The sequence below is a fragment of the Pimephales promelas genome, chromosome 23 (genome assembly GCF_988280905.1).
Source record: "Pimephales promelas chromosome 23, fPimPro1.hap1.1, whole genome shotgun sequence".
Taxonomy (NCBI): Eukaryota; Metazoa; Chordata; class Actinopteri; order Cypriniformes; family Leuciscidae; genus Pimephales; species Pimephales promelas.
In genome coordinates, this window is record NC_142791.1 from 9,748,495 (window position 1) to 9,776,469 (window position 27,975).

Sequence of the window (27,975 nt, forward strand, 5' to 3'; positions counted from 1 at the left end):
AACTGCAATAATCATGTGTTTATTTTTAATTAGGCCTATTATTATTATTTATTTTATTTTTTACATGAAGTAAATGGTTCATTTTCGCTAACATTGTCCCTGCTATGTTCTCTAAAACGGTTTCCTTACAACCAACTCAGTTCATTAAAATAGGCAATAGAAAAATGCATTTGCCAATTAAAATTTTACATTTCATATTTTTGATTTTCAGCAAGTAACTCGCTTTAATTAGGCCCATCAGTCAAATCTTTAGTTTAGTCCAAAACTCAGACCACATGATTTCTCGGTTGAAAGAGAAATCCCTGTTGAAAGTGTAATAGTGACTCGTAAACTGTTCAGACCGATTCAGTTAGATTCTGGTTTTGTGAACCGCTTCTGACAATTTCATTGAAATATTCCGACTCTAAAAAAAACGCTAATAGGAAGCAATGTAACACAATAAAAACAGATATGTTAAATGTATATTAGGCTATAACAATTATACTGTTTTCCTAACCAAATTGTGCCTTTTTCATCAAACAGCCTGTGGCGCGCGAGAGCCCCACCTCCTCTCGCTCTGCGCGTCCGTCCGCGCGCGCCTCTAGAAGGGAACAGCGCGCGGTGCTGAGAAATCTCTCCACTCACTCTCTCACATGCATAGAAATGCAGGATTAACCCTGTGCGGAGAAGAACCTTGTGCCAAAACTACGTTGATAGTCTACTTCTGAGGAAAGCGAAGGGGGGAAACCTGAATCCATACGTTCTTCCATGTACATTTCTACATTATTTTCGTCAGATTATGGTATCATTCCGTAAAGAATAACGAGGAGCACTATCAAATTTTGTGAGAAGCTGCACTCACCTAAAACGAGTGTTTGAGGATTTATGGACTGAAACGGGGGAAGCTGCTCGAACCGTTTCTGTGTTGAGAAACAACAGCAAAGACATTTGAACAGCCATCATTTTTAGTTCATCAACACTTAAATGAGTGCCGACGTTATCAAACTGACGCGGAGTCGTGGGAATGGCGTGGAAAATAGCGCGGCTACTTATGGATTGTTTTCCAACGAAAGGATTTGATGTTTTCTTGATGTGTGGATTCTTTAAATCAGGTGTTTGGTCCGTGTAATCTCGAAGGAAACATCTGTAGTTGATCCTCAGACGAGAAGCCTCTGTCTTGGCAGGAAAAAAAAAAGTGATCGACGAAGGTAGGCAACGAACTTTATTGTCACCACTGGACAATTAATAGCTAAAGCTGAGGGGAAGGTATATGACGATGGGTCACATTAAAATTATCGACACACCAAGGCGATATGCCATTGCAGAAACTACAGGCGTTTTGAAAGATAATTGATGTCAGTTATTTGTGCGCGCGACTCGAGCCCTTATTTCGATATTTTGACCACACGTTTATATTTTTCAGAATCAATCGGGCTGCTTATGTTTATACAAATAATCAAATGGCACTTGTTACCGATTTAGTCGACGCTACGCGAACTCAGGAATCTTATTAAATAGCGCATTACACGATTCTGCATATCTTACTACGCATTAAGCTGCAGAACATTTATTCGTCATGCAGCTGCGATAAAGATAGTTGACGAACGACCAGTTGAATGCAGGCTACTGTTTGCTGCGCGCAACTACATGTCATGTAGGCTATAACATTATTGTCGTTTAAAATCTCGCCATCTAGCCGCACAGGGTTAGATTGTATTCAACAAGGCTGCAGATATAAAGGAAATCGCAGTGGAGCGCCCACCTGGGTTGGCTGGGTCAACAGCAGGATCAATGTTTGGTCAAATCCCTGTAAGGCTGATTACAGGATTCCCCCTTCCACCATCTCCACCCACAACCCTCTCTGAGCTCGAAGGAAAGGATGATGATGTGTATCTAAAAATGGGGTTTAAAATACAAATAATAATAATTAATCAATAAATAAAGAATCCTTTCATATCCCCAAGAAGATGATGATGATAATATTAATTATTGTTGTTATTTAGTAATTGTTGCATATACTGTGTTGCATAGCCTACATCAATAACATTACAAAAATAATATTTTGCAGTTATCAAATAAGAAATACTATTCTTAATGACCTTATGCAGAGGATATAAAAAATAAAAAAAAATCACATGTTGGTCCAAAACTTGTTGGTCCATAAATATTTTTTTTTCCTTCCAAAAAGAAAATAGTGTATAATCTTAAACATTCATTGCTGAATTCAGTCTGTAAAATCCCACAGCATTTGTCCGACAAATATGGGTAACTGATTTAATTGGACTGAGCTGAAATGCTAAACCTGTTGAACCTGAATGAATGTGATAACAGATGATTTACAGCACTGCTAAAAAATAAAAGGTCACAATACTTCAGGGAAAGTAAAATGTCTGCATGAACTATTCGTCTCAAGAGCAGAGCGAGAACGACTTCCGAACTTGTTTATAGGGTGGAGTTCACCCATGTAAATTTCTAAAATTGTTGCAGGTATATTGTGCAGTGTAAGCAAGGCTTGGAATTACAAGTCAGAAAGCGCTTGTTCTGTAATTTCAACAGACCTCTGAATATTCTCAGCTCTGTGTGAGATTGAGATACACTGGACTGCATTTGGCTGTTTTTCGCTTAGATTGTTTAGGTGTACCAGCGTTCACTAGGGAGACCGTCCATAGTGAGCATACGTTCTGTTCTTTGCCTCTACACTGCGTGGAACCAGCTGATGTCTTTGAAACAGACTGTACATTTAATGTTTTCATCCACATGTTTTCTGGTACTAACTTGAGTTCAGAGATATTATAACAACCTTTTGGTTATGAGGCACTCTAAATGGTTGAAAATCAACAGCCCTTAAATAGTTTGTTGAGTGTTTGTAGACTGTTATCAGGATGAGATTAAGTGCTTATGCTCTTGGGGTGTTTGAAGAGTCTCTTATGTAAAGAGGGTTGCCGTGTGTTGCATTTTAAATATTATTTTTATGATTTTCTGGATTCATGTATGAATCTGTGTCAGTTTATTATGGTTGTTGAGGAAGTGAAAACATGACAATGGCTTCTACAACATTTCAATGGAAGCAAGCTAGCAAGTGAACCTCCCCCTTACACATTTCTCTTACAAAATGTTCTCGCTTCCCCGTGAACCACCCTACAAATGCAAAATGCAATAAATAGATCAAATGGAACACTGGAACTGAGGAAATAGCTTCAAAGTTTTCTATGAATCTGTGGATAGTTCAGCCAAGCCTGTCTGTCAGAGGACAGATCAGACTAAGGGACCCAATTTCAGACATAACCCACTTTTGACAAAATGTGTGGTTATTGTGCTTTGTCTTTGTTGGGCAGTGCAGCGTCAGTGGATTTCTATTCAGTTTAAATTTTGTGGTTACAAATACATGCACTAGCCAATGATTTGCAGCATTTTAGGTTTATAAATTCATAAAAAATAAAAAAAATAAAATGCACCAACAAGCTGCAAAATGGCATTTTCTTAGGACATAAAGTATGAGCCAATATATACTAAACTAACCGTTATGAGTATTTTCACGCATCTATTCTATAGCAGTAGATTCAATGTTCAACTCTAATCACATTTCTAGGGTCCACCTTCCCACTGCCATGAGTGCAAGTTATTGCCAGTGCATTGAGCGTCAGCGTCAGTTCTGGCTTGCCGGGTAGTCAAGATGCTGCTAACGCTAGTGGCGGACTACACGATCTCATCAACGATCGCGCATCTGCTGTTCATCTCCCCTCGCCGCTAATGACTACACTCAAATCAGGGCGCCCTATAAAGCAGATTCAGTTTGCTCCTAACTCCTCGCTCTCTGCAACCCACCTCCTCCCCAGCTCCTCTTTGTTGTGTATAACATGGCATTTGCTTTTCTGTCATCGTTGCTGCTCTGTTCACATGGGGGAATAGTTCTGCTCTCCCAGTACTAAACTGTGAGCGTTCCCTAATGCTGCTGCTGTCCTCTGACTCTCTGCTATCCCATGGTGCTCATGAAAGGTCAGAGGAATCCCTGAACAGAGCCATACCATGAATTGCAATTTATTCAACACAATTTCCTCATCATTTATTGTCACGTGTGTTCTTGACTTAATGGACCTGACAGAATTTATGCCACAGTCCCTAATCATGTTTTTACCCTATACACTATCAGCACAGCTAAATCGACAGGAGGCTGCCCTGCAAATGCAAAAAGAGGACACATCAATACCTGGCCAATTAGTGCATCAATAGGCAGCACTCTCAATCTTAACAGATACAGAGGAATTGGATTTTTGATTGGATTTCTATGCATTCTTGTGTTTAGCTATTTTGTATAACACTTATTTACTTTCCTTTGGATCATGGCTGCTTGCAAGTATCGATTCAGTTTTGACTCGTGCTCCATTTTAGACGTTACATGGATGTTTTGCATATAAACATAGAGTCTCTAATAGCCACAGCATTTAGTGCCACAGCTGAAACCACTGTCCTATAAAGGCACAACATCTCCGAAAATAATGAAACTCTGAAACCATTCGGTGCTTAAAAAGGAGAGAAACCTGAATCGAGGGGAATACAGATCAAAGCATATGCTAAACTACAGGATAGTGATTAATGAGGTGGCCTAGCAGGTTGAAAATCAAACATGAGAATTACAGTGTGTAAATTAGCCTGAAACTTGTGAGCCTTTAAAGGAAAGATACTTTTCCTTTGTCTTAAGTAAATCTGTACTTTGAGTTAAGGGCTGGCCTTTAGGTGCCCTGTGACCTGGGAGTGCATCGTCTTAATATACCAGTGTTTCCGAGGGAAATCTTTCAGCTACTTTCTGTGATGCTGAATGGTTCCTTTGCTGTGTTAGCAGTCTTCTTAGTACCTTTTGTCTCATCAGCACTTTGCATTGAGAAACTGCCTATTTGACGTTATGGGCCAATCAAATGAGTGTAACCTTCATTAGAGTGAAGTCATCCAAAATAATAGCCCCATCACTGGCTGTGAATATGTATTGGCTTAAGGGTGTGTTGAGGAAAGTGCATTAAAAACTGCGTATAAGATGGTTTAATTTATGTTACAAATAGTACAAAGCTTTCTGAGCTGTTGTTTTGAGCCTAACAGTAACCCGTACCTCCTTATTAAAAAGCCCATTAAGATGCGTCTTATTACGTGTTCTAAATCATTAATTTTCAAAAGCAGCTTAGCTTGGACAGGCATTCAAAAGGGTGCTAATTAACATTTTCCTGTGTGATATTAATAGGGATGATTTAACTTCCAGATATAAGCAAAGAAGCATTGTTGTAGCAGTTATGCTAGTAAATCATTGGCTGAAGTTGAAAACATTAACATGGTTTCAGACACCTTTATGAACGACTTTGTACAGTAGGCCTTCGTTTTCTTTCATCACATACAAGTAATTGTCTGCTCAAAAATGAGGATGATAAATAATGTAAGATAATGAGAGAGGATGCTTTTAGTGGTGTCGGGGGAAGAGCCATTTTCCAGAGAGCTTTTACAACTCTTAGCCTTGGATTTAGTGCTCACAATGTGCACACAAAACTGTGTGCTGTGTGAATTCTGTTTCACCCATGGCTAGTCCACAGACAGTAAAGTAAGTTAAAATAAAAGTAAAAAGGATGTTTGTTTTAGCGTATGTACCGTATGACACACTTGTTTATGATTTAACATGTTTTTCTCACTGTTTTGCAGACTGAGGTGTTACCTCTCCGAGGGCCCAATGGATCTCCCTGTGGTGTTGTTTCTGCTGTGGGGACTGTCACTGGACTTGCTGAGTGGTGCGGTGGGTGGCATTCTATACCGCATACATGAGGAACAGCCTCCGAGCACACTGATTGGCAGTCTGGCAGCTGACCAGGGGCTACCAGACACTGGACACCTGTACAAACTGGAGGTGGGCACTCCCTATCTGCGGGTGGATGGAAAAACCGGAGATATCTTTACCACTGAGATCCCCATAGACAGAGAGACACTGAAGGATTGTCGTAATAAAGGCAAGCCCTGCTTTCTGGAGTTTGAGGTGTCCGTCACAGACCTTATTCAAAATCAGAGTCCACGGCTGATAGAGGGAAGGATTGAAGTGCAGGATATCAATGATAACACACCACAATTCCCCTCACCTGTCCTTACCCTATCAGTTCCAGAGAACACCCACATGGGGTCACTCTTTTCAATTCCACTGGCCACTGACAAAGATACAGAGAGGAATGGAGTAGCTGACTACACCTTAACGGCAGGACCAGAGGCAGTAACACTCTTTGGTCTGCAAGTTGCAGAGGACCGAGGTGAAAAATTGCCTCAACTCATTGTGTTGGGAAGTCTTGATAGAGAGCTAAAGGACTCCTATGACCTCACCATCAAAGCTGTGGATGGAGGCAATCCACCTCGCTACAGCAGTGCCTTGCTGAGGGTTGTCATTGCTGATGCCAACGACAATGCACCCACATTTGAAAAATCCTCCTACGAAGCAGAGGTTGCAGAGAACAGCCCGATCGGTCACTCCGTGTTACAGGTAAAATGGCAAACATGCTAAGTCAACCTTTAAATCCAAACAAGGCAAGATAAATTGTCTATTGCATCATGTCTGAGTGTGAAATGTTAATGAGCACTGCTGTCCCAACCTCCCAGCTGTCTGTTCTTCACTTTGATGCTTTACATTAATGGAGCGGGGCCTGACTTACCACATTCACTTTCTAAAATTATTTATTTATTTATTTGACAGGGACAGTGTACATTAATTAACATTGCTGCACATGCACAAGAATTACCCCAAAGGCTATTTTTCATCCTCTGTCCCTTGACAGATCTTAAAATTTTCTACCTAAAAAAAAAAAAAACCACAATAAGATTATTTCAGTGAACAATACAAATATAAAAAGTATATCTCTTAAAATCCTGTTGATAAATACAGTGTACAAGTTTGCTATAATACAGACATTATGTTAAAATAATATATATATATATATATATATATTATAATACACATTGACACAGCAGAGACTCAAGTGGCAGCAGATTGGGCTGAGGGAAGATTGGTTAGAATAATCCATTTTGATCATCGCATAACACACTCATTTGGTTAAAAATAAACAAGTAGATAAATTACTATAAACTATTATAGATTCATTTGAAAGAGATTATTGTGATGATCTGATGATCTGGGGTGCGTTTCCCGAAAGCACCGTTAGCCAACTATGGTCGCAAGTTCCGTCGTTACCAATAGAGTTCAATGGAAATTGCGACCAACTTGCGACCATAGTTGGCTAACGATGCTTTCGTTTGTTTTCAAGGAACCCCACTCTCTATAGATAGCCTATGTCCCAGAAATCTTGTTATGCAATACTCTGACTATGTTCCCAGTTTTGTGATATAAATAGATTCCCTTTGTTCAAATACCCAATATTTAATGCCCAGTGTCTAATGAATGTTCTTTTGCAGTGTTGTCCTATTTTTGTAAATTGTCTTGACTATGTGTAATATCTATTTTGTTGTTATTGTTGTTTCATATTCTCTTTTATTTCACTCCAATGTATTTCATATTTTCTTTTGCAGGTGAGGGCTAATGATTCAGACATGGGTCCTAATGGCGAGATTGAATACACATTACATCAGGCAATTGATCCTGTGCCAAAACTGCTCCGGATAGACCGCTCATCAGGCATCATATATGTCAAAGGCCCGTTGGATCGTGAGGAGATCAACAATTTGAAATTTTACGTTGTTGCACGAGACAAAGGTCCCTCACCCAAAAGTTCTAAAACGTATGTTTCTATTGATGTGATGGACCAGAATGACAATGCACCAGCAGTGGAGATTCGAGGCATTGGTCTTGTGACCCATAGTGATGGAGTGGCAAACATTTCAGAGGATATGCCAGTTGGTACAGCAGTGGCATTGGTACAGGTTTCAGACAAGGATGAGGGAGAGAATGCCGTGGTGACCTGTGTGGTTGCAGGTGATGTTCCTTTCCAGCTTCGGCCAGCCAGTGATTCATCAGTTGACAACAAGAGGAAGTACTTTCTGCAGACCACAACACCCCTGGACTATGAAAGAGTTAGGGACTACCGGGTGGAGATAGTGGCAGTGGATTCAGGCAATCCAGCTCTGTCTAGCACTAACTCGCTGAAAGTCCAAGTCACTGACACAAATGACAATTCCCCAATTTTCTCACCAGCCCTGTTTGAAGTTGAGTTTGCTGAGGAGAACCAACCAGGAGAAAAGGTGGTAGATGTAGTTGCCTCTGATGCAGACAGTGGCACTAATGCAGAGCTTGTGTACAGCATTATTGCGGACTCTTCAACAAGGGGGCTTTTTGAGATTGACCCCAGCTCAGGCGAAGTACGTGCTCGAAGCCCTCTTGATCGCGAGCACAAGGAGCGCTATGAGTTCCGTGTTACTGCAGCTGATAAAGGGGTTCCGAATCACAGGGGTACTGCCACAGTTGTAATCAAAGTACTTGATCGGAATGACAACGATCCTAAGTTCATGCTGAGTGGCTACAGCTTCTCAGTCTTGGAGAACATGCCACCTCTTAGCCCTGTTGGTATGGTAACAGTACAGGACATGGACGAGGGAGAGAATGCTCAAGTGCAACTTTCTGTGGAACCGGATGTGGGCAAATTTGTGATCCAGAATGGTACTGGCACTATTCTGTCCAGTATTTCATTTGACAGAGAGAAAGAAAGCAGTTACACATTCCGGTTGAAAGCTGTAGATGGAGGGGATCCACCCAGGTCATCATACGTTGGAGTGACCATCAATGTTCTCGATGAGAATGATAACGCACCGGTTGTCACTAAGCCATCCAACTCATCCTTTATGCGTCTTTCTCCCATGGCTGCTCCAGACAGTGTTGTAGAAGTGGTGGAAGCAGAGGACATTGATTCTGGTTCCAATGCTGAGCTAGTATACAGCATTGCTGGGGGAAATCCACATGACCTTTTTTACATCTCTCCATCTAATGGTGAGATCACACTAACAAAGGAACTAACTCGAAAACATAGTGGTCTACATCGACTGGTGGTAAAAGTGAGCGACAGAGGCAAACCATCCCGCCATGCTATTGCCTTGGTACACATTTACGTAAATGAAACCATTGCTAATGTAAGTCATGTGGAGGCACTTGTGGGGCATAGCTTGTACACCCCACTGGACATGGACATTGCAGGTGACCCAGATTATGGTTTGGCTGCCCAGAGAAGCAACATTGTATATGGCAGTTTAGCAGGAGTGGCGGGAGTTGTCACTGTGATTGTTGTGGTGGTCTTCATCAGGCATCGGCTCCAAAGAGAAGCAAAGAGTGGTTATCAGGCTGGCAAGAAGGAGACCAAAGATTTGTATGCCCCCAAGCAAGGGCCAAAAAGTGGCAAGGGGAGAAAGGGTAAAAAAGGTAAGCCACCAAAGTCACCTAAACCTCTTGGAGAGGATGAGGAAGTCAGCCTTCAGAAGAGTCTGAAATTTAACCTTGATGGGGTCAATGACAGCCCCAGGATCCATTTGCCTCTGACATATCCACCTGGAAGCCCTGACCTAGGCAGGCACTACCGTTCCAATTCCCCATTGCCATCCATCCAGCTCCAGGCCCAGTCCCCATCTGCCTCCCAAAAGCATCAGGTTGTCCAGGAGCTCCCTGCTGCCAACACCTTTGTGGGGACAGGTGGTGATGACAACTCCACCGGCTCAGACCAGTACTCGGATTACAGCTACAAGACCAATCCACCAAAATACAGCACAAAAACGGTACCAAAATCTTTTTCTGATTTTATGTGTATTATGCGGTACTGGGAAAAAAATGGGTTTTGCAATTACTTATAATCGGTCTAACATTGTTTAGAATGGTACTTGTGCTAAAATATATATATATATATATATATATATACAGTATTCACTAAATATTATTCTCATTTTGATAAATGTGTTCGCTGAATTCCCAGTGTATAATGTGAAAAGATCATCTTGACATACAAGAATCTGTCTGTTTGAAAGATGTCAAAATGAAAAATGACTCTTGTGTTACATTATGCTCCTTGTATATGTACTCTGGACACCAATTCACTATCTGAAGATGCACTTCAATTTACTTTGTGAATAGACTATTACAAAGGTTCAGTCATGAAATTATTTCATTTTACCTGATGTACAGTGTAGTGTGGTTGAGTGTAAAATGGCCATATTTGCTAGAGCTCATGCTTTCTCTGATTTTTAATGTAATCTACCCAGTGAGAGGTGCCCATCTGACCTGCTGCTATTGAACAAGTCCAAAGCCATTTTTCTTTGGCTCAGATGGAATTTCAATCTGAACCATTCAGCATGTTAATTTCCGTGTAAAGCAATTGATGATGTGAATTTAGGGGAAATGTGAGAAATTTAAAAATGACTATAATATCCGGTGAGAGTGGTAGTAAAGTTTACTGGGCAGAGGAGACGGAAAGCAAGGGCACATGGGTCCTGACTCCGTCAGTACCAGTCTGATGTTTGATAAAGCCAGCAGATGCTAGATGACAGTCAGGGTGAGTGCAGGCCTTGCAGACTCACTGACTGGGGAGAACAGTTACCCACGGCATCTCCCACACCGTGATGGACAGCATATGGCATGGAAGTGACAATAGACTCCAGCTATGGAGAGTGTACTGCATTGCTGTGTATTGTTTGTGAGTGAGTGTGTGTGTGTGTGTGTGTGCGTGTGTGTGTGTGTGTGTACTTCTAGGTTTCTGCATGCACTCATGTAATGCTTTTGAGTGAATGTGTTCCTGTGTTTGTTAGGGATGTCACGGTACCGAAATTCCAGTTGTCGGTTCCAATTCCATTTTACGGTACCAATTTCGGTACCACAGCAAAATCTTTTTGAACTATTTTTCCAATTTATTGAACTATTTAAAAAAAAAAAATCAATTAAATGACTTTATTATTTATGACGGTAAATTTATTAAAGCATTGAAGGCTACATGCTGTTTAAATGAAAATATTGATGATATTGAGAAATGAAAAAGTGAAAAATAAGCAACCTTCTATATACACACAATATTATTGTTATTATTAGTAGTAGTATTATTAATTAATGGAGACATAGTTAAATATATTGTACAGTAGCCTAAAATAATTATTTCTGTCAATTTCTTTAAGTTAAACCAAACTTTATTTTGATGGGTTGCCGCAAAGACATTTGAGTTTTTGTGCAAGTATGATATGACGATAGTTTTTATCAAATGAAATGGTAAATTCTCATGAAGTGACAAGTGGATTTAAAGCCACCACATCAGCAGTGCTGCTGGTCGCCATGTCTCACCGGTACTTGGTACCATGACGTTTACATTTTTTTAATACTGACTTGGAAGTACAGAATATTTTGACAACACTAGTGTGTGTACTGGTTTCAGCAAGTCAGCCTATTTGATCAGAATCCCGCTTGATGACATGCAATACATAAATGAATATTTGTATCTGTGAGAGTTAACTGATAGGCATATAAACAAGGGGCAGATGTTGACATCATGTGACATCTCTTGCCAGATGTGAACTTGTGAGGAAACCCCCTACATCCCATGCAAAACCCACATCAGGCTTAACAGATTGACCAAAATAAAAATTAAAATCTCAGCCAAACTGAGTGACAGATGTGCAGAGTGGAGCATGACAGAGTGAATGGCAATACACTCACATGACTCATGCATGTGGCAATGCGCTCAGGTGCGTTTGACAGTCTCGGCTCAAGCTCTCCCACTTTAAGCTCTGATGAGTGTAAACACAGTGGCCTTGTTTGCCGTTTATTGCCAGTGAGGATTGAGCGTGATGACTGGCTTCACTGATTTCCTTCCTGGTCCGTAAAAAACCTCATTAAGAGGAGTTTGTTTGTTCGGAAAGAGTTATCCTGAGGTGTGAAAAATAAAACTCAATGCTCAATTCACAGGGGCATGGCCTGACTCCGTGAGGAGAGATTTGTTTAAATGTGTTGTTGTGTGGTGTGTTTGTGCATGTGTCTTTCACAGTTCATGGATCTTCCCAAAACTCGCTCCTTATAACCTCCAAATGTGTTAGACTGTGTGACAGTTACCGAGGGGACTGTATGGATTTATCCAGTACAGTGCTGATAATTAGCTTGGTCATGGCAAAGATCTAACACCTTTTTTAGTGATGCTCCGGAACAGCCTTGAGTGAGAGACATTAGCGCACAGTCGGGATCAAGGGAGAGACCTTCCCAGTTATTTTTAAATGGGCGTGATGAGAGCTTGTGAAGCTGTAAATCTTTGCTTAAATTAAAATGCCTTATTAGATGGAGATGACAATCCGTTTTCCCCTCTCTTTACCATGGGCTGCCCTTCATCTCCAACTGGAGGGAGGAGGATTGGGAGGTAGGGATTCGGGTTCGATTTTGAGGTGTGCTTTAATTAGGGAAACACATCTCTTAACCTTGCAAAAACCAGTGCGTTGAAAGAACACTCGTAAAACAGTTTGATTCCCGTTGTGTGTCTCTACTTGCTGTAGAATTGAGCTAGATGGAGTCACAGTGTTGCACTGTTCTTTTTTATTTATACTTTTTAAACGTAAATGAAATTAACATCTATTTTATAAATTAAATTTCCTAAATGACACAAAAATTTCCTACATTCAAAACTGACTTTCACATTCTGACTTGCAATTAATGCTAATGCACAAATTCACAAAGATGTTACATGCAGATGTTACAGTAGGTGTAATATTCTATTTAGATATGTCTGATTAATTAAATATGTTTAGGATGCTTTGGAGTTTGAGTCAAATCTCTAACAAACCGCTTCAGCTCACACAGTTAAAGCGGAGCATTTAAAGGCAATAAATTATTTAGACCAATAAATTGGTCAATAATAATTGTAAAATCTACACATACAATAAATAGTTTTTTTCAAACACAACTCCAATAACAATGTTTTCCCTTAACAAGTTTAAAACACTGCCTTACTGGTTGGACAAACGGGTTACTTCTCTCCCAAACATATTTGTTCAGCCATTGTATTATATCCAGGCCAGTCGGGTCGCTTTAACCGATTGCAATTATGTGTGATGCAGCTAATGGTGCAGAAATTTCACACTTCACCTTCAATTCACTAATCCATTTTTTTTATTTGATTTCCCAGCAAAAATGAGTATTGTGATACACTCAGACAATACATATAGTATGTTTCAGACAGCAACAATTTCTCATACTGTGATATAAGATTTATACGATTCAGCTCACCCTTACTCTGTCAAGACTGCTTTTACCATCCAGGGGATGGCAAAACTAAGTAAAAGCAGTGAAGTGAAGGCTACCAAAGCATTGTAGCTGAAAAATAGCTCCAAGCCAAGCCTTTTCCTGCTATCTCCACTCCATCTCCCTATCGTCATATCTACCACACATATATTCTCTGGCAAGCGAAGCTTTTCGATAAGAGGATCTACCATACAAATGTTGCCTCTCTACAGAGCATTCTTTCCTTCTCTCTCTTTTTCTTCACTTTAGTACATTATGCACCTTATTTAACGAATCCAGAGTGGCCACAAATCAGCCCTGGTACTACCAAGATATATTCAGTACCTTTAGAGCCTCCTGCTCTTTGTATGGCTCATCTCTTGCTCACACTTACATATTCTCTCTGTGAAGCAGCCCTGCCTTTATGGAGGCTGCCTCAAGGCCCTTCCCAGAACCCCACATTTTGAGCATCTGCTCAACCCAGCTCTGGCTAATATCCATAGCAGAATGCAGCCGTAAACCTCAAACCTGGCACGCACCCTCTCAGATCTCCCTTCAGTGAATACAGCCCATAATACCCTCAGACTGCTCCTCATTAGAGCACAATACTGCCGGCACTCAGCTCCCTCTCGGTGGACCAATCTACTGTCAGGTGCGAAGGCCTCACAGGCTCATGCTCAGCGTGAAGACAACTGCTGCACTTACATGAATTTAAGATTTCAAGGCACCCTCCCTTCCTCCAGCCTGCAGGAGCAAACAACTAAGCAATTATCAAGGAATACTTTGCAATGATATTCTACCGAGATCACTCATACTGAGGGAAATTAGCACAATAAGGCAATTCCATTTCAGCTACAGCTGGTGCACTTGTGTCAACACGGAAGATGCTATCTAGACAACAGGAAGGGTCAGATATGCATTCTTGTTTGTACAGAGAGGGTCCCTCTGGGACTAACAAGTCTCTGCAGGCACTTATGGACTGACTGGTTTTGCCTGACACTTCAGAATCGATTGACCTAAACAAGTGCTCAGGGATTTAGTGCACTGGGCAGACATTTTCCAAACGAGTAATCTTGTCCGGTAGTGATAAGACTGTATAACTGCAAAGTTCTTTAGTTTATTTTTTTTTTCTTTGCCATTTTGTAGTCAAACCACATTTTGGCCAACAACAAATTTTTAGAACGTTCAAGCCGGTTCTTCTGCCAAACTGATTCACTAGATATCACAACTCTGTAGGATCCCTACTTCAAATAAATGAGACCGACATGACATTTTGAGTTTGGGCTAATCGATTCTCATGATCTTGACAAGCACACTGGGATGGGCCCTGCAGAACTGACACAGTAGAATTAGATCATCTCTCACTGTCTCTCTCTCCCCTCTACCTAAATCTCAAAATGACATAAACTCTTTCAAAAACTTGGGATTTGAGTAGTAGAAAGGCCTGCTTAAATCGTTATGCCTCTGGTGAAGTCCTTATATGGTTTATTGGTGATTTTAATCTAACATCCCAATGATTACCTGTTAAACGGGATTACAGCCCCAACCCAGGAGGTGCTTCACAGGCAAGAGACTGTTTCTCTGTCACCGAAGGAGATGGCTGATGTTCTTGAGCCGTTCAACAGCGAATCGCAGTGCGCCACAGCTGCACACAGATGTGCAACTAATGATAGTGTCGTCGAAGACGAGGATGACAATAATGATAATGATTATGGTAATATGCAAGTGTTCACAGTCAGATTCATTTCCTCCCAAATATATTTCTGCACACAACCACAAGGAGCCTGATTTATGCGAATGTTGTCTGAGAAGCATTTTTCTACATGGGTGTCTAGGAAGCGATGTCATTTTTTTTTTCACTGCACCGGAGGCACAGCATCTCTGATTTCATCATATTACATTCTTGCTTATGATATGAGAAGAGAAAGCTACGATAAGGATGAATATAGATAGGGAGGGCTGACACAATCATGAACAATTGTCATACAAATATAAGCGATCATTACTGTCCACTTTTCATTAACACAGGAACCCAGCCAACCTCGATAATACATTATGGTGATATATTGATAAAAATAATGTAAAAAAAAAAATACGCTTATTAGCTTATAATAAATGCGGATGGTCAAATGTGATTGGAATTGCACAACATTCACAATCGACTAATTATGTAATAATCGTGTCAGGCTTGTAGGCAGTGAAATTCTCTCTAGCTGTTTGCCTGAGCAGATGAAAGGCAGTGGTAGTTGTATTCTGTGCCCCGTTTCATTTCACTGCTGACAGGAACGCGTTCTGTGAGCCGCCGATGGTCAGAATCACACTTAATAAAAAACGAGAAGCTCCTTTAGGTAAAGCTATGTAGAGGCTCAGCTTCCTGATGGCATTGCCTTTAGCTCAAATATTTTATCACTGCTCATTCCAGACTCCTTTACCTTCCGCCAGGCAGATTAGTGCTTTTATCAATAAGCAGCTTAGCTCCAATGCTCCTCTCAATAATGTACTATGCCATTTCTCTCCTGCTGCTGTAAATCTTAGATGATTCTCTTTCTTTCAGTCTTCCTCTATCCCATCTGAGTGGTTTTACTTGTTTTCCTTAACATTGGTAGATATACAGTGTAAAAAGCAATTGGGAGGAAAAGTAATTAAAAATACAACAACATCATTATTTTCTTTTTAGGCTATGCCAACAAATGTCTTGAATTGTCTTTAAAGGGATAGTTCACCCAAAAATGAGCCAATATTCATGAGGCTCAAATTGAGAAAGGTTGGTTGGGAGGGAGCATGACTAATCTTTTTCACACATGAATTGGCACCTCTTAGTCTAGAACTTAAATTCATTGAAAGTCTTTGGAATGTGCTGGTGGAGACTTTACAGAGTGTTTGACTCTTGTATTGTCAAGACAAGATATTGATCTTGCACACTCAGAGGCGTTCCCACACGGTTGACGCAGCATCTTGTTCTCTCTTCGGGAGCGGCAGTGGCTCAGTGGTTCATGTAGATTGTCTATAAACCAGAAGGTTGGTGGTTCAATCCCCAGTTCCACCTGACCAAGTGTTGAGGTGTCCATGAGCAAGACACCTAACCCCAGCAGCTCCCGATGAGCTGGCTGACGCTGCCGTCGGGGTATGAATGAGTGAATGGGTGAATATGAGGCAAATTGTAAAGCGCTTTGGTGGCTATTGGGTCTGTGAAAGTGCTATATAAATGCAGTCCATTTACCATTTTATAGGGTTACTTATGTAACCGAGACGTTATTAGTTCTGTCTTTTGTGTTCTGTCTCCCTGCTTTTGTCTCGCTTTATCTTTCACTGTGCAAATATAAGTTACATTGCTCATTCAAAGGCAAACAAGGCCAATCAGATTGCTGAGGTGTCAGTAATGAAGTGACTCATTCTCTTGGAGTGATGAAAAATCAACTTTTGCATGATGTAATTGCCTCGTCATGGGCTTTGCATGATAACTATGAAGCACATTTCTCTGTTCGATGTGTTGCCATGGAGAAATGGGCAACAGCTCTGCATTTGCTGAGGCTTATGTGGAAGTATTGATGATATTAAAATGGAAGACACTGTAAATAAAAAAGGCAAACAGTCTCCCGAAGACTGAAGATTCCCTGAGTCTCATATATTTCCATTTATTTAATATGATATTCATATTTGACTGACTAAGAAGATCTTATTTTGTCATCTCGCTAACAATAATTCATTTCAGCAAGCGCTGAGGAAACCACCAGGATCGGTGATAATATACGTTTGGGAAGTTGACCTTCCCACAAGGCTTCATAGCTAGCTTGACCAGCACAAAACTAGCATGAACCAACCTGAAGAGTCATGGCCAAGATGCTTTTGGCAGAGAGGAAGAAACCCAAAAATTGGCAGCCATTTTACTGTATTTTCAAGAAACTTGCGTTTGACTCTGTAAATCCAACAGGAAACAGTTTAGTGGATACTTGCCTCAGTCTCGCCTGTGGGTCGGGGGAAAGTTTCAAATGCAGAGAGTGAAGAGAGGACAAAGGCCTCTCAGACATCTCACACTATTAACGTGGTAGAGATCTGAACACAATCCATTAAGTTCCATTAGAGAGAGATACATTCACACACGCGTTCACACCTTAACAGCCTTGCAATGGTGTGCTGTTACACTTGCAATCAAGTTTCATTATTCAGACACTTCATTCATATATAATGCAAGTTACAAACTATCAAGAGAAAATGCGGTTTCGTATTTGGTCATGATACGTGTCACTGTAGAAAAGATGCCTGGGGGCAGACTTGGTAAGAGCTTGACTTTTATAAACCTACTGTTAATTTCACTTACTGCAAGTATACTCCTATCATGAATGCAATTTGCATTGGAAATCAACAGGACATGCTTTGTGCACAGGAAGAATGGCAGGAAATGAAGATACAGTCCTGCAGCCATGACGTGGTGCTCTAATTCTCTGGTTTTGAGCTGTCAGTGACTCAATCATGCATCACACCCTGGCACAACAAACAAGAAGATAGAGCTAAATAAATTCTTCAAATCCAACATTCATCGTCAGTGGCTTGTCAGTCAAGCGCCTCGACAGCCCCAAGACGGCCTCGCTTGTATGAGATGTCAACGAGCTGACTCAACTCCTGACCCCGTCAAAATAAAAGCCCTAATAACATCTTCCACTCTTTAGCTTTACCCCTGAAGAGAACTGCTACATAGTGCAGTTTTGGAGAAACCAGCAAACCAATTATGCTGAAATTGTTCAACCCACATCTTCAGCGGCAGGCGTGTTTAAGGCCTAGTTTAATATCCGAGGCTTCAAAACTATGCGTAGTCATGATGGAAAACATTAATTTTCTTGTGTCCTGGATTGGAGAATAATCCACTTACCGGTAAAAAAAAGTGCGAAACTACAAAAAAGTGCAGAGGAGATATGCTGTTGCATAATTCTCTCTCTTGCTATTGCTGGCTGACATGAGCAGTGATCATTATTTCTCTCACTGTCTTCACCCCACTGGGAAGGTAGGATATTAGAATATTTCATGAATATTGAGCTCTCTCTGGCTTTTTGGCAGTGGCAGAAATTATGTTTGCTGCTGTTTCATGTTGGCAGTAAAAGGAACAAGGCTTAATTGCATAAGTCTATAAAATGGGGTGAGAAGGAAGAGCTTCTGACTATGTGAATTGTTCTGATGCGCCTAATTGTATTAGTCTCAAAAGCAACAGCATCAGCCAGAATATATTCCAGGATTAGCGGGAAAAGAAATGAGCGCTGAATGCGTTCAGACACAAGCCGGCTCTTCGAGAGCCCCGCAGAATCAGTCTTCAGTTGTAGTCGTCTGCGAGATAAACTTTTTAGGTTCAACTTGATGATGTGGCGAAACATGCTCAAATCCCCCTGGGATCAAGGAATGGTACAGTACATTTGTAATTGAATATTGGTCTGTGTATGTGGTGTTGATTTCTATTTAAATGGATGATATTTCTTACAACATTGATTCCGGAATCTTTCCCCCCACCCTCCTGTAGAAATGGTCACTGGTGTTGAATAACATGGCTATACTTGATCCAGATCCAATATTTTCCACAATGTTGGAATCCCTTGTCTGCAGGGTGTGATTTGTGAAAAAAAAAAGTAACACAAAGTAGCCTAACGCAATATTTTTACTCTAATAGCTTATCTTCCCCCACACATATGAACTGTGATCATGCACAACGAACATGCCATTCATAAATGAAGGAAATTTATCAGTCTCTGCTGAACACGATTGGATTGCAAAGTTAAACCATCACAGTAGAATTATCTGCGGTAGTCAATTCGCCTCATGGACGCGCGTAAACGCGTCATTACATTGACTTAACATTGAAAGCACTCGCATCAGACACTCAAGATTGAGCGAGTAATAAAAAATAAATAAAACGTTTGCTTTAGCCTCAATTGAGTGTAACATAGTATGTGTAATTTCGGCCATTCTCAGTGGTGTGACTGGGACACTAACTCTGCTTGACATCATAGAAACAGATAATCGGATTGTGATGTTTATTCCCGTTTCAGTAATATGCTGCTCCACTACCCAACTGACCTGCAACCGTCTCGCAAGTGTTGATAGGCAATTACTCGTGAGGTGTAACCAATCAGATTGCGCCATGGATGGGACATTGAGTTGAATGGTATTACAGAGAGGCTGCGACAGCTATAGTAGAGCCAGCCAAAGTAGCGCATTTTAAAATAAATTGACTTTAATCAAACCACGGACCCGTGATAAGTTTTTTGATCCGTCTCACCACTAGTGTAGTAGCACTGATCACTTTGAGGGGGGGGGTAAATAAAAAATAATTAAGCAGAGCCAGGGATACATTGACCAGATCCCACGCATACTAAACCCCAACCCCCCTGGCAAGGTAAATCGCACCCTGCTTGTCTGACTAATAACGACCAACTGGTGTGACAGAGAGCAAGAGAGAAAACGAGAGACGAGACACGCAGAGAGAGCGTCCACTGCAGTCTAATCCTTTATTTCCTGTGGTAAGAGATTCTTGTGTGAGTGCTCTAAAGCACATTCAGAGATGATTATTTGCATGGCAGTCTCACGCTCTTATCTGGATAGAAGGCATGTTTAAACACAAAAGCCACTGAGAAGAGAGGCAGAGATAGCACTGGACAATGCACCAGTGATAATTGTCTGTCCAAAAGCGCTTGTCAGGATGACAAAATCCAATTAAAGAGCTAAAAAAAATGGGATAAAACCACAAAGTTGATGCACAAATGGTGGTGAGAAAACGGCCTTTGAGAAAGGAGGATTGCCATCATTAGCTCTGTCATCTCGCACCATGGTGGACATGTTTTGCTTGAGATTTCCTTGCCCTTGCTTCCTCAAGCCACAAACCTCGGCAACAGAGACAACACGCAATTGCTGCACTGTCAGCATAGATTAGACAAACATCCAATCTCTTTTACTCATGTTTTTCTGTTTCCATAATATGAGAAGATAATTGATGATAATAACACATCATTATCAGTGTTATTTCTATGACTGTAATCAGAATGCAGAGCAGATGCCCTTATCTGCAGTCGCTGACATGGCTCTCAGTTGTCCATTATGCGCTTGGATAAACAGAAGAATTCAGGTTAATTATCTAGCTGCTGGAAAACACTCTATTCGTTCCCAGTCGGAGTCTGAACCGGCAGCCTGCGGGTCACCTGCTTGACCGTGTACCATGAAAGTGAGGAAGAAATAATTGTGTTATATTCAGAAATTGCTCTACATTCCATTGGTAATATTGTAGTTTGGACAGTCACACCATTAAAGCTCCATTGGAAGTGAATTTGAAAGACACGGAGAGAGAGTTTATTGCAGATGCTGTGTTCTGCCATTCATTACACATAGATGCTCTTTGAGTGGACACACAATACTAATAAACAAGTTTGTGCATGCTAGACTGCTACCTCAGCTGTGGCCTTTCTCACATCCTACAGCCATCTCAGTCCCAGCAGGATAGAGCAATATAGTAAGAGAACATAAGAGGGAGGGAGAGGGAGTAAAAAAAAAATATTTCTACCTGTTACCACCTCTGTTTCATAGAAAAAGAAAACCTTGACTTGTATATCACAAATGTTTTAAAGTCTCCCAGTAATCAATCATTGTATCCTTTAAACCTCACATTTGATCACCAAAATTACAAATTTAAATATTTATTGGTTGAAAAAAAATGCTTCATGCCTTAAAAAGCTTGTATGTAACTTTACACCCTTGTCACATTTATTATGCTTTTCTATGAATATGAAAATTAGCCCCATCCCCACTATTTCACGAGACTGTCTTTGGTTCACTGCAGTTTTAAGGATAAAATACTCAGCAATGGTGTTGACTTTTGAATTTGAACATGGTTTGTCTTAAAACATATTAAAAACAACACCTATACATAAAAAACAACATTTAAAGCTATTCAACACAAGGAGGATTTAACAACATTATTTATATATATATATGTAAATATATAAATCTACACACCCAACCTCACTACCATTGTGGCCCATCCATAGTCCTGTACTTCCTCTACAGCATGACATGGTCAGCTGTCCAGCTCAGTGGAATGCGAGGTTTGTCTCCCATTTAAAACAAAGATCTTTTCAGTGTTATTGAGTTTAAATAAACTATTCGGCCAGGATAAAGATAATCAAAAGAATCCTCGAGAAGCTCTGTAGAACAGGATAGAGGATTTCCTATAAAGCTTCTCCTCAGGCTAAGAGAGAATAAGAGTTTGTGTGTGTGTGTGTGTGGGTGCACTCATGCCAGTGGGGGGACTTTGATCGGGGGGGTTTAGGAAAAGGATTAATGCTTGCTGTTATGAGGAAAAGGCAAACCAATCGGACAGTGTCAAATGAACCATAACCTTTTCTCCTCAAAGTGCTGTCCGCCGTTAACCCCCTCTTCTCCCTCTGTCACTCTTTTCCCTCTGTCTCCAGCTTATATTGTCTTTGTCTGCTTCTTTTTGGAATGCCTTTGTGTTCAGCGTGTCCCTGAAGAAATCGCCCAAGGCCAAGGTCCCAATGTGTGGCATGAGTAACACTAATCACTTCATTCAGAAATAGGTCTGCATCAGGTTTGTGCGCATTTCTTGAATTGAAATGTTTAGATATTAATAATGTCACCTCAATAAATTTGTATGTGTAATATTTTTGTAAAAAGTATCCACAAGTTTCCTACGCCCCATGAGGCCTTGCGTCAAAAGTGGGCGCGACTTCCGGTTTGAAGTAAACAATGCGCTACTTGACATGCTTGACACTCGTTCATTCAACAGTTGACAGTCATTCAAGTTATAGCGATCCAAACTAGCTAACGATGTGGGAACACAACCTCAACGAAATTCAAAAGGGTGAAATAACAGTACCTTTACCTCCGCAGTAGTTGATTGGGAGTATTATAATAACATTATTAATAATCAATACTGATCAAGGCATGTTGACAGACAGTTGTGTGAGCTGACAAACAATTAAAATAAAAAATACACACTTTGTGTCATTGTGCTTTGGAGTTTATTCAAAATTATAAATGAATGTGCTACTTGAATACATTAACTGGCACATTTGGTATTCTGTCAACACAGGCTTTGATCCTGAGTTTAGGTGTAACATCAGTAGTGAACAACCAAACACATGCTGATAGAGTTTATAGAATATTAAGATTTTAAACAAATGTACACAGGATGATTCGTTGTCTTTTGGGAGGTTGATGGAAACTTCAGTCGTTGGTAGGATCACTGTGATTTCGTTTTCAGCTTAGTCCGGTTATACATACAACCGCGAACAGCACATGTTGTCCCTGAGCTCCGTAACGACATCTCTCACAAAGATTTGCGTCTTTAAATAGTAAAATAATTATCCGAAAAACAGCTAGCCTCTTCGCTAACTAACACACAAAATACCATTGGAATGCTACTTCCGCGTCACCGGAAGTTTCACCCACTTTATTTTTTACATGAGCGCCCCTCGGAAACTTGTGGATACAATTATTAAAAATTATAAATCTATTTTTATTCATTAAAATTATTTAAACTATTATTATCAATAATAATAATAATGGCCTTTTTGATGCTCAAAAACCCTAACGTCTTAAACATGGAGCTAAGATACAAGAAACCTTCAATTCAGTTCAGACTCCAATTAATAAATGGAAAGGGAGCATATTATATTACATATTCTAATATCAGCAGTGACTTCTTAATATGTATTTAAAATAATATGGTCCTGTCCAAATGGGATTTTAGGTTCGGGTTAGAGGGTGGGTGAGGAAGCTCTTTTTGATCTATAATTACCATCCTTTTAATATACATTTTTGCTTGAGTTTTGAATTGAAATGCTAGGCAAGCCGACTATTAATTGCTTGGCTACATCTGCACTTGTTCTCTCTCTCTCTATGCTTTTCCCTCCCTTCTTTGCATTTTTTTTTTTTTGGGATTGCAAGCACTGCAGGCTGATAAGAAGAGAAGAGCAGGGCCACCCTGATGCTCACTGAGCCTGTCTATCTCCCCCTCTCCATGCTCACCGTGGTAACGCTAATGCGATGGGCCAGTCCGCTAAAGCCTCTACACTTCATAACCAGGAACACACGACCGCGTCACACAGCTCAAGCGCTTCGCTTAGCGGCACACCAGTATCTGCTCCAAATTGTCAGGTTTGGTGTAAGGGCTGAGGTCAGGACTCAAACACAGGAGATGATGGGATTTATTTAAATGGCAAAAAAAAAAAAAAAAAAAAAAAAAAACCTCTGTAGGTAAACACACAAGATCCACCAACACAGCTAGGCAGGGCAGGGCTGAGCAGAACACAATAAGGAAACACCAGATATATTCAACAACATCTAGCACAAGAACAAGAACACAGGGACAAATGATAAGGGACAAAATTAGGAAGATAACGAGGGAGGACATGGTGTGTTAAATTAATAATAAGATAAAAATGAGGGCGAGGTCAAGTCAATTGTACAACAAACATGACAGAAACCATGTGCTCACAGAAAACATGACCACCCTAAACCCTCACAAGCCGCATGCTACACAAAACAAGAATACACACAAGCCCTGACAAGAACACACAGTGAAGGAATGAACACTCAACTTGCATGCTCGCAACAATAGACAAAACATTAAGAATGAATGTCCAGACCCACCGGAGTGGCAGAACCCTGACACGACTACTACATCCATATCCCCCACTCTAAAAGAGTGGTAGCTAAAGATAGTCTCTGGTAGATTAAAAAAAAACAAAAATATTGGCTGTTTTCAAAAGGATGATAGAAGGTAATTAACAATACCAAAATGCAGTATAGCATGAAATGGGAGAGTTTTGGAGATTGGATTCGGCCCCTTTGAGAGGGGTTTCAGCGAGCTTTTAAAATTATCTAGTGTTCACTGTGGCGTGCAATTATGTGTTAGATTGTTTGTAAGACTATCATGGTTCTTCAGCATTTATTGCAGCCCTTAAAGACCTTGGAGAGGCAGATGTTTTCATTACTTTGCTAATACATGAACACTTCAGACAAAATTGGTCGGAATTGCTATACTTATTTAATCATGTTCTAAAAGCAGATGACTGTCTTTTGGTTTCTTTTGATGCCAATCACAAGATAAAAGCACAATTTCTAATCAAACTTTTACCCGTACCTTAATCTTCAGCTGCTACCCCATTCATATTTACAAAATCCCCCTGTACAGCACAAACTATTCTATTTTGTGGACCAGCTGTACACAAAACATTCATGCCCAATGGAATCTGTGCAGCACATGCCTATTTTTTTCCCCAAGTCTGACATTTTTAAAGGCTTATCAGAAGATGAGGAACTACTCACACCTTATTTACCAAGGCGTAATTGTTAGGTATGCGAAAAAATGTCATACTCACACTCCAATTTCCATCTAAAAATATCAGACTAGAGAAAGCGGCACGAAGGCAAGAGTCTCCAGAGCACCAGTCCTGAAAATAGACAGTCTATTTCCATTTGTTTTTCGTACTCTCGTTATCTTTGTTTGCAATCACTTTCTGCAGTCATTTAGATTTCTTCCCACCTGTTTAGAAATTCATATCTTCCCCACTCTTTCCCTTTTGGATTGATGTCACAATAAACAAAAGACCAGAAATGTGAAGTCCGAGCAGCAGCTCTGTGGGTTTTTTGTGCTCACAACAAAAAGATTTGTGGAAACTGCAGGGTCTCGCCCAGGGATGGATTGTCTCTGATTAGCAGTCCATATGAAGTGTCAACCGGGATTTGACAAGTATTATACGAAGCAGGCAATCCCCGCTGGAGATTTCTCCTGAGCTGGAACATATTGTCTGCTATTGTTCACCAAAGAGGGAGATGCGCCCTCTTAGACGACCCATGTCATTGTCTGATAAAGCTAATTATTAGCTTCAACTCGTTGGTCGCTTTAGCCGTGTTTTCTAAAACCTGTCTGTGCCAGTTTTTTTGGCTTGTGGAAAGAGGGAAAAGTAGAATATCAGTGAAACGTTGGCAGAACACACTCTGCCCCATTTTTCTGTGTTCAAGCTTTGTTGTTGAAGACGGCATCATTAGCGAGTCATGGATTGGCTCCAGTGTAGGGGAACCCTGTGCCCTCCATTTCAGCTTGGCGCACATGGCTAGGGGGACACATCTGTATCACCCCTCGGCTTTATTTGTCCATTACAGCTGGGGTTTTGCAAGGGTGTGGGCTGAGCGGTCCTGTTTTCCGGCATCGCCCTGGTACCCAGCTGGGGTCCAAATGAAGTATGAACCACTTTTGTCCTGCATTTGATTGTTGCCATTGCAGCACAGCTGGGATTTAAACCAGCCTGCCCTGGTTGTGTTCTTCATTCCCCATCTCCATGGAAGCACAGCTGGGGAGGGATACAGCCCCCTATACCACCTCTGCCAGAGCATCACAGCTTGCGCCTCCACAAGTCTTAGGGCAATCCGTCTGAATTGACTGTGACTGAGAACCTCAAACGCAGCATATGAAATGAGCTTCCCTTTTAATCTTTAAAGCCCTGCTCGTGGAGGAAAGATCTTTATTTGCAACTGTTGTTTTTCTTACCCGTCACTGAAATACTTTTTCAAAGTTATACTGGTATGTTTTGAACCACAGGCATGGTTGGAATTAGGGCAGTATATTCATAGTAAAGTACACATCGCAATAAGTATATTTCGATGCAATATATTGCAGTGCGTTACAATGTTATGATTGCATTGCAGGTAAACTCCATTTCAATCTTTCTCACCCCATTTTGTGCTTATTCAAACAACCTGCTTTTTCAATATTTATGCAAGGTATATACAAAGTTTTGGCTTGAAACTCTACATGGTGCGAGCTAATAGGTCAGTTTACTCACCTGTTCATAATCACATCGTTATCTATAGGGCATAGCTGATTGGTTCCTGCCATATCAGTAGCCAATGAAACAAAAACTTTTGCTGTTAATTTACTCACCCCCATGTCATCCAAGATGTCCATGTCATTCTTTCTTCAGTCGAAAAGAAATTAATGTTTTTGATGAAAACATTCCAGGATTTTTCTCCATAGTGCACTTTACTGGTAACCAAACGGTTTAAGGTCCAAAAGAGAGTTTCAGCGCAAACTGTTCAAATGGCTTTAAACGATTCCAGACTACGAATAAGGGTCTTTTTAAAGCGAAACGAACGCCTATTTTAAAAAAAGAAATGTGATGCATGTTCGTGACTCTCCTGTTCGAATTCGTTCATCAAAATGAACAAATCTTTTTCCGAGTCAATTCGTTCATTCCGTTTGTTGAATGAACCAAATGACACGTAAAAAAGATTCGTTCATTTTGATAAACTGAGTTTGAACAGGAGAGTCACGAACGCACATGACAGAACAGAACAAGCCGACCATTTGAGCTTATAAAACTTAAACTTTGTTATTTTTTTTTTTTTAAATGAGCGATCGTTTTGCTTGATAAGACCCTCATTCATCATCTGAAATCGTTTAAAGCCCTTTGAACAGTTTACAGTTTGCACTGAAACTGTCTTTTGGACCTTGAACCGTTTGTTACCAGTAAAGTGCATTATATTTTGAAAAATCCTGGAAAATTATTTTCGACTGAAGAAAGAATGACCTGGATACCTTGTATGACATGTATGACTCCTTTAACTTGCAAAAAATTGGGTAGCATTTGCATTTTCAGAAAGCCTCCACCTTCCCCAGCTCCACCTGCATAGATCTGCTAAGGGTAATTCATGTATGCTATTGTACTGTGGGCGGCATGTCTTACTTGCTCACAGCAGTGTGTTGTGTATGTATTGGCAGTAGCAAGTCCCGTACGTCTATTTTCTCAAAGAAAAACAAATAATTTTGGCAATATTGATATTCTAATCTATTGTGTATTTTATAATGACTCTGTGTTTTTAATTTCAACCTGAATTTTATATTAATTCACACAGTTTTCTGACTTATGTAAAAAGTTGTTTTTTTTTTCTTCAGTATTTTATTCTTAACCAGTACTTAAAAAAACATTTATTTATTTATTTTATTTTTTTTTTGGGGGGGGGGGGGGGGGGGGATCTTTTCTTTGAAGTTTGTGCCTTTAGTCTCAGCACTATACGCATTTGTGGTTGATTTAAGGTAGCGGCTTATTGATAGAGCAAGCATATTTAATCAGAGTGCTGATTTGGAGGTGATTCAGAGCTCATTTGATAGGGGCTGTATTAGCTGTGTGTAGGGGTGCTGTGTGATGAAGTCTATCTGAATTTAATGTAATTTAATGCAAGCTCTTTGTGCATTTGTCCATAATAGGGCACTATGCACTTGCTAGCACTGCTGGAGGCTTATTTGGTTGAAGGCCATCACTTGGCCACACACCCCCCACCCCGATGCCCGTGGTCACTGACTCAGAAACAATTACTTTATGGGGAACTTTAATGATTTGAAAGTAATTCAGTTTATTCTCCATGATTCCACTGGTAATAATGCTTGCTTGCCTCACAGTCAAAATGACTTAGAAATAAAAGTGAAGCAATTTATAAGAATTGTTGGTGTTGGTGAAAGTGAGCAGTTGTTCATCTAATTCTCCTGGATCAGCGTTGTTGGACCTATAGAACATCAGATTTGATGGACAAGTTTATAGTTACTTTCCTAATAATTGTTACTGGTCTTATTATACGTAAGTCATTGGGTCATGCTATTCTAACAAATATGTTTATTTTAATTCACAACATTTGCTTTCATCAAAATTTAATGAACCTTTTCTGCTCATATAATTATGGGTGTGCAGGTGGTAAAAATAACCATTAAAATAATAGACTAGGGATCACGGTCCAATCAAATCCTGATGGAT

General features: G+C 40.4%; 1 protein-coding gene across 1 annotated transcript in view; it reads left to right on the forward strand.

Moving 5' to 3' along the window:
- Window positions 1-579: 579 nt before the first annotated feature.
- pcdh1a (protocadherin 1a) overlaps window positions 580-27,975 on the forward strand; it is an 86,150-nt gene continuing 58,754 nt past the window's right edge. The window contains exons 1-3 of the mRNA XM_039676990.2: window positions 580-1,187; window positions 5,659-6,478; window positions 7,519-9,705. Of these exons, the coding sequence (XP_039532924.2) occupies window positions 5,687-6,478; window positions 7,519-9,705 (2,979 nt within the window). The 5' untranslated portion in view covers window positions 580-1,187; window positions 5,659-5,686. The remainder of the gene's footprint in view (window positions 1,188-5,658; window positions 6,479-7,518; window positions 9,706-27,975) is intronic.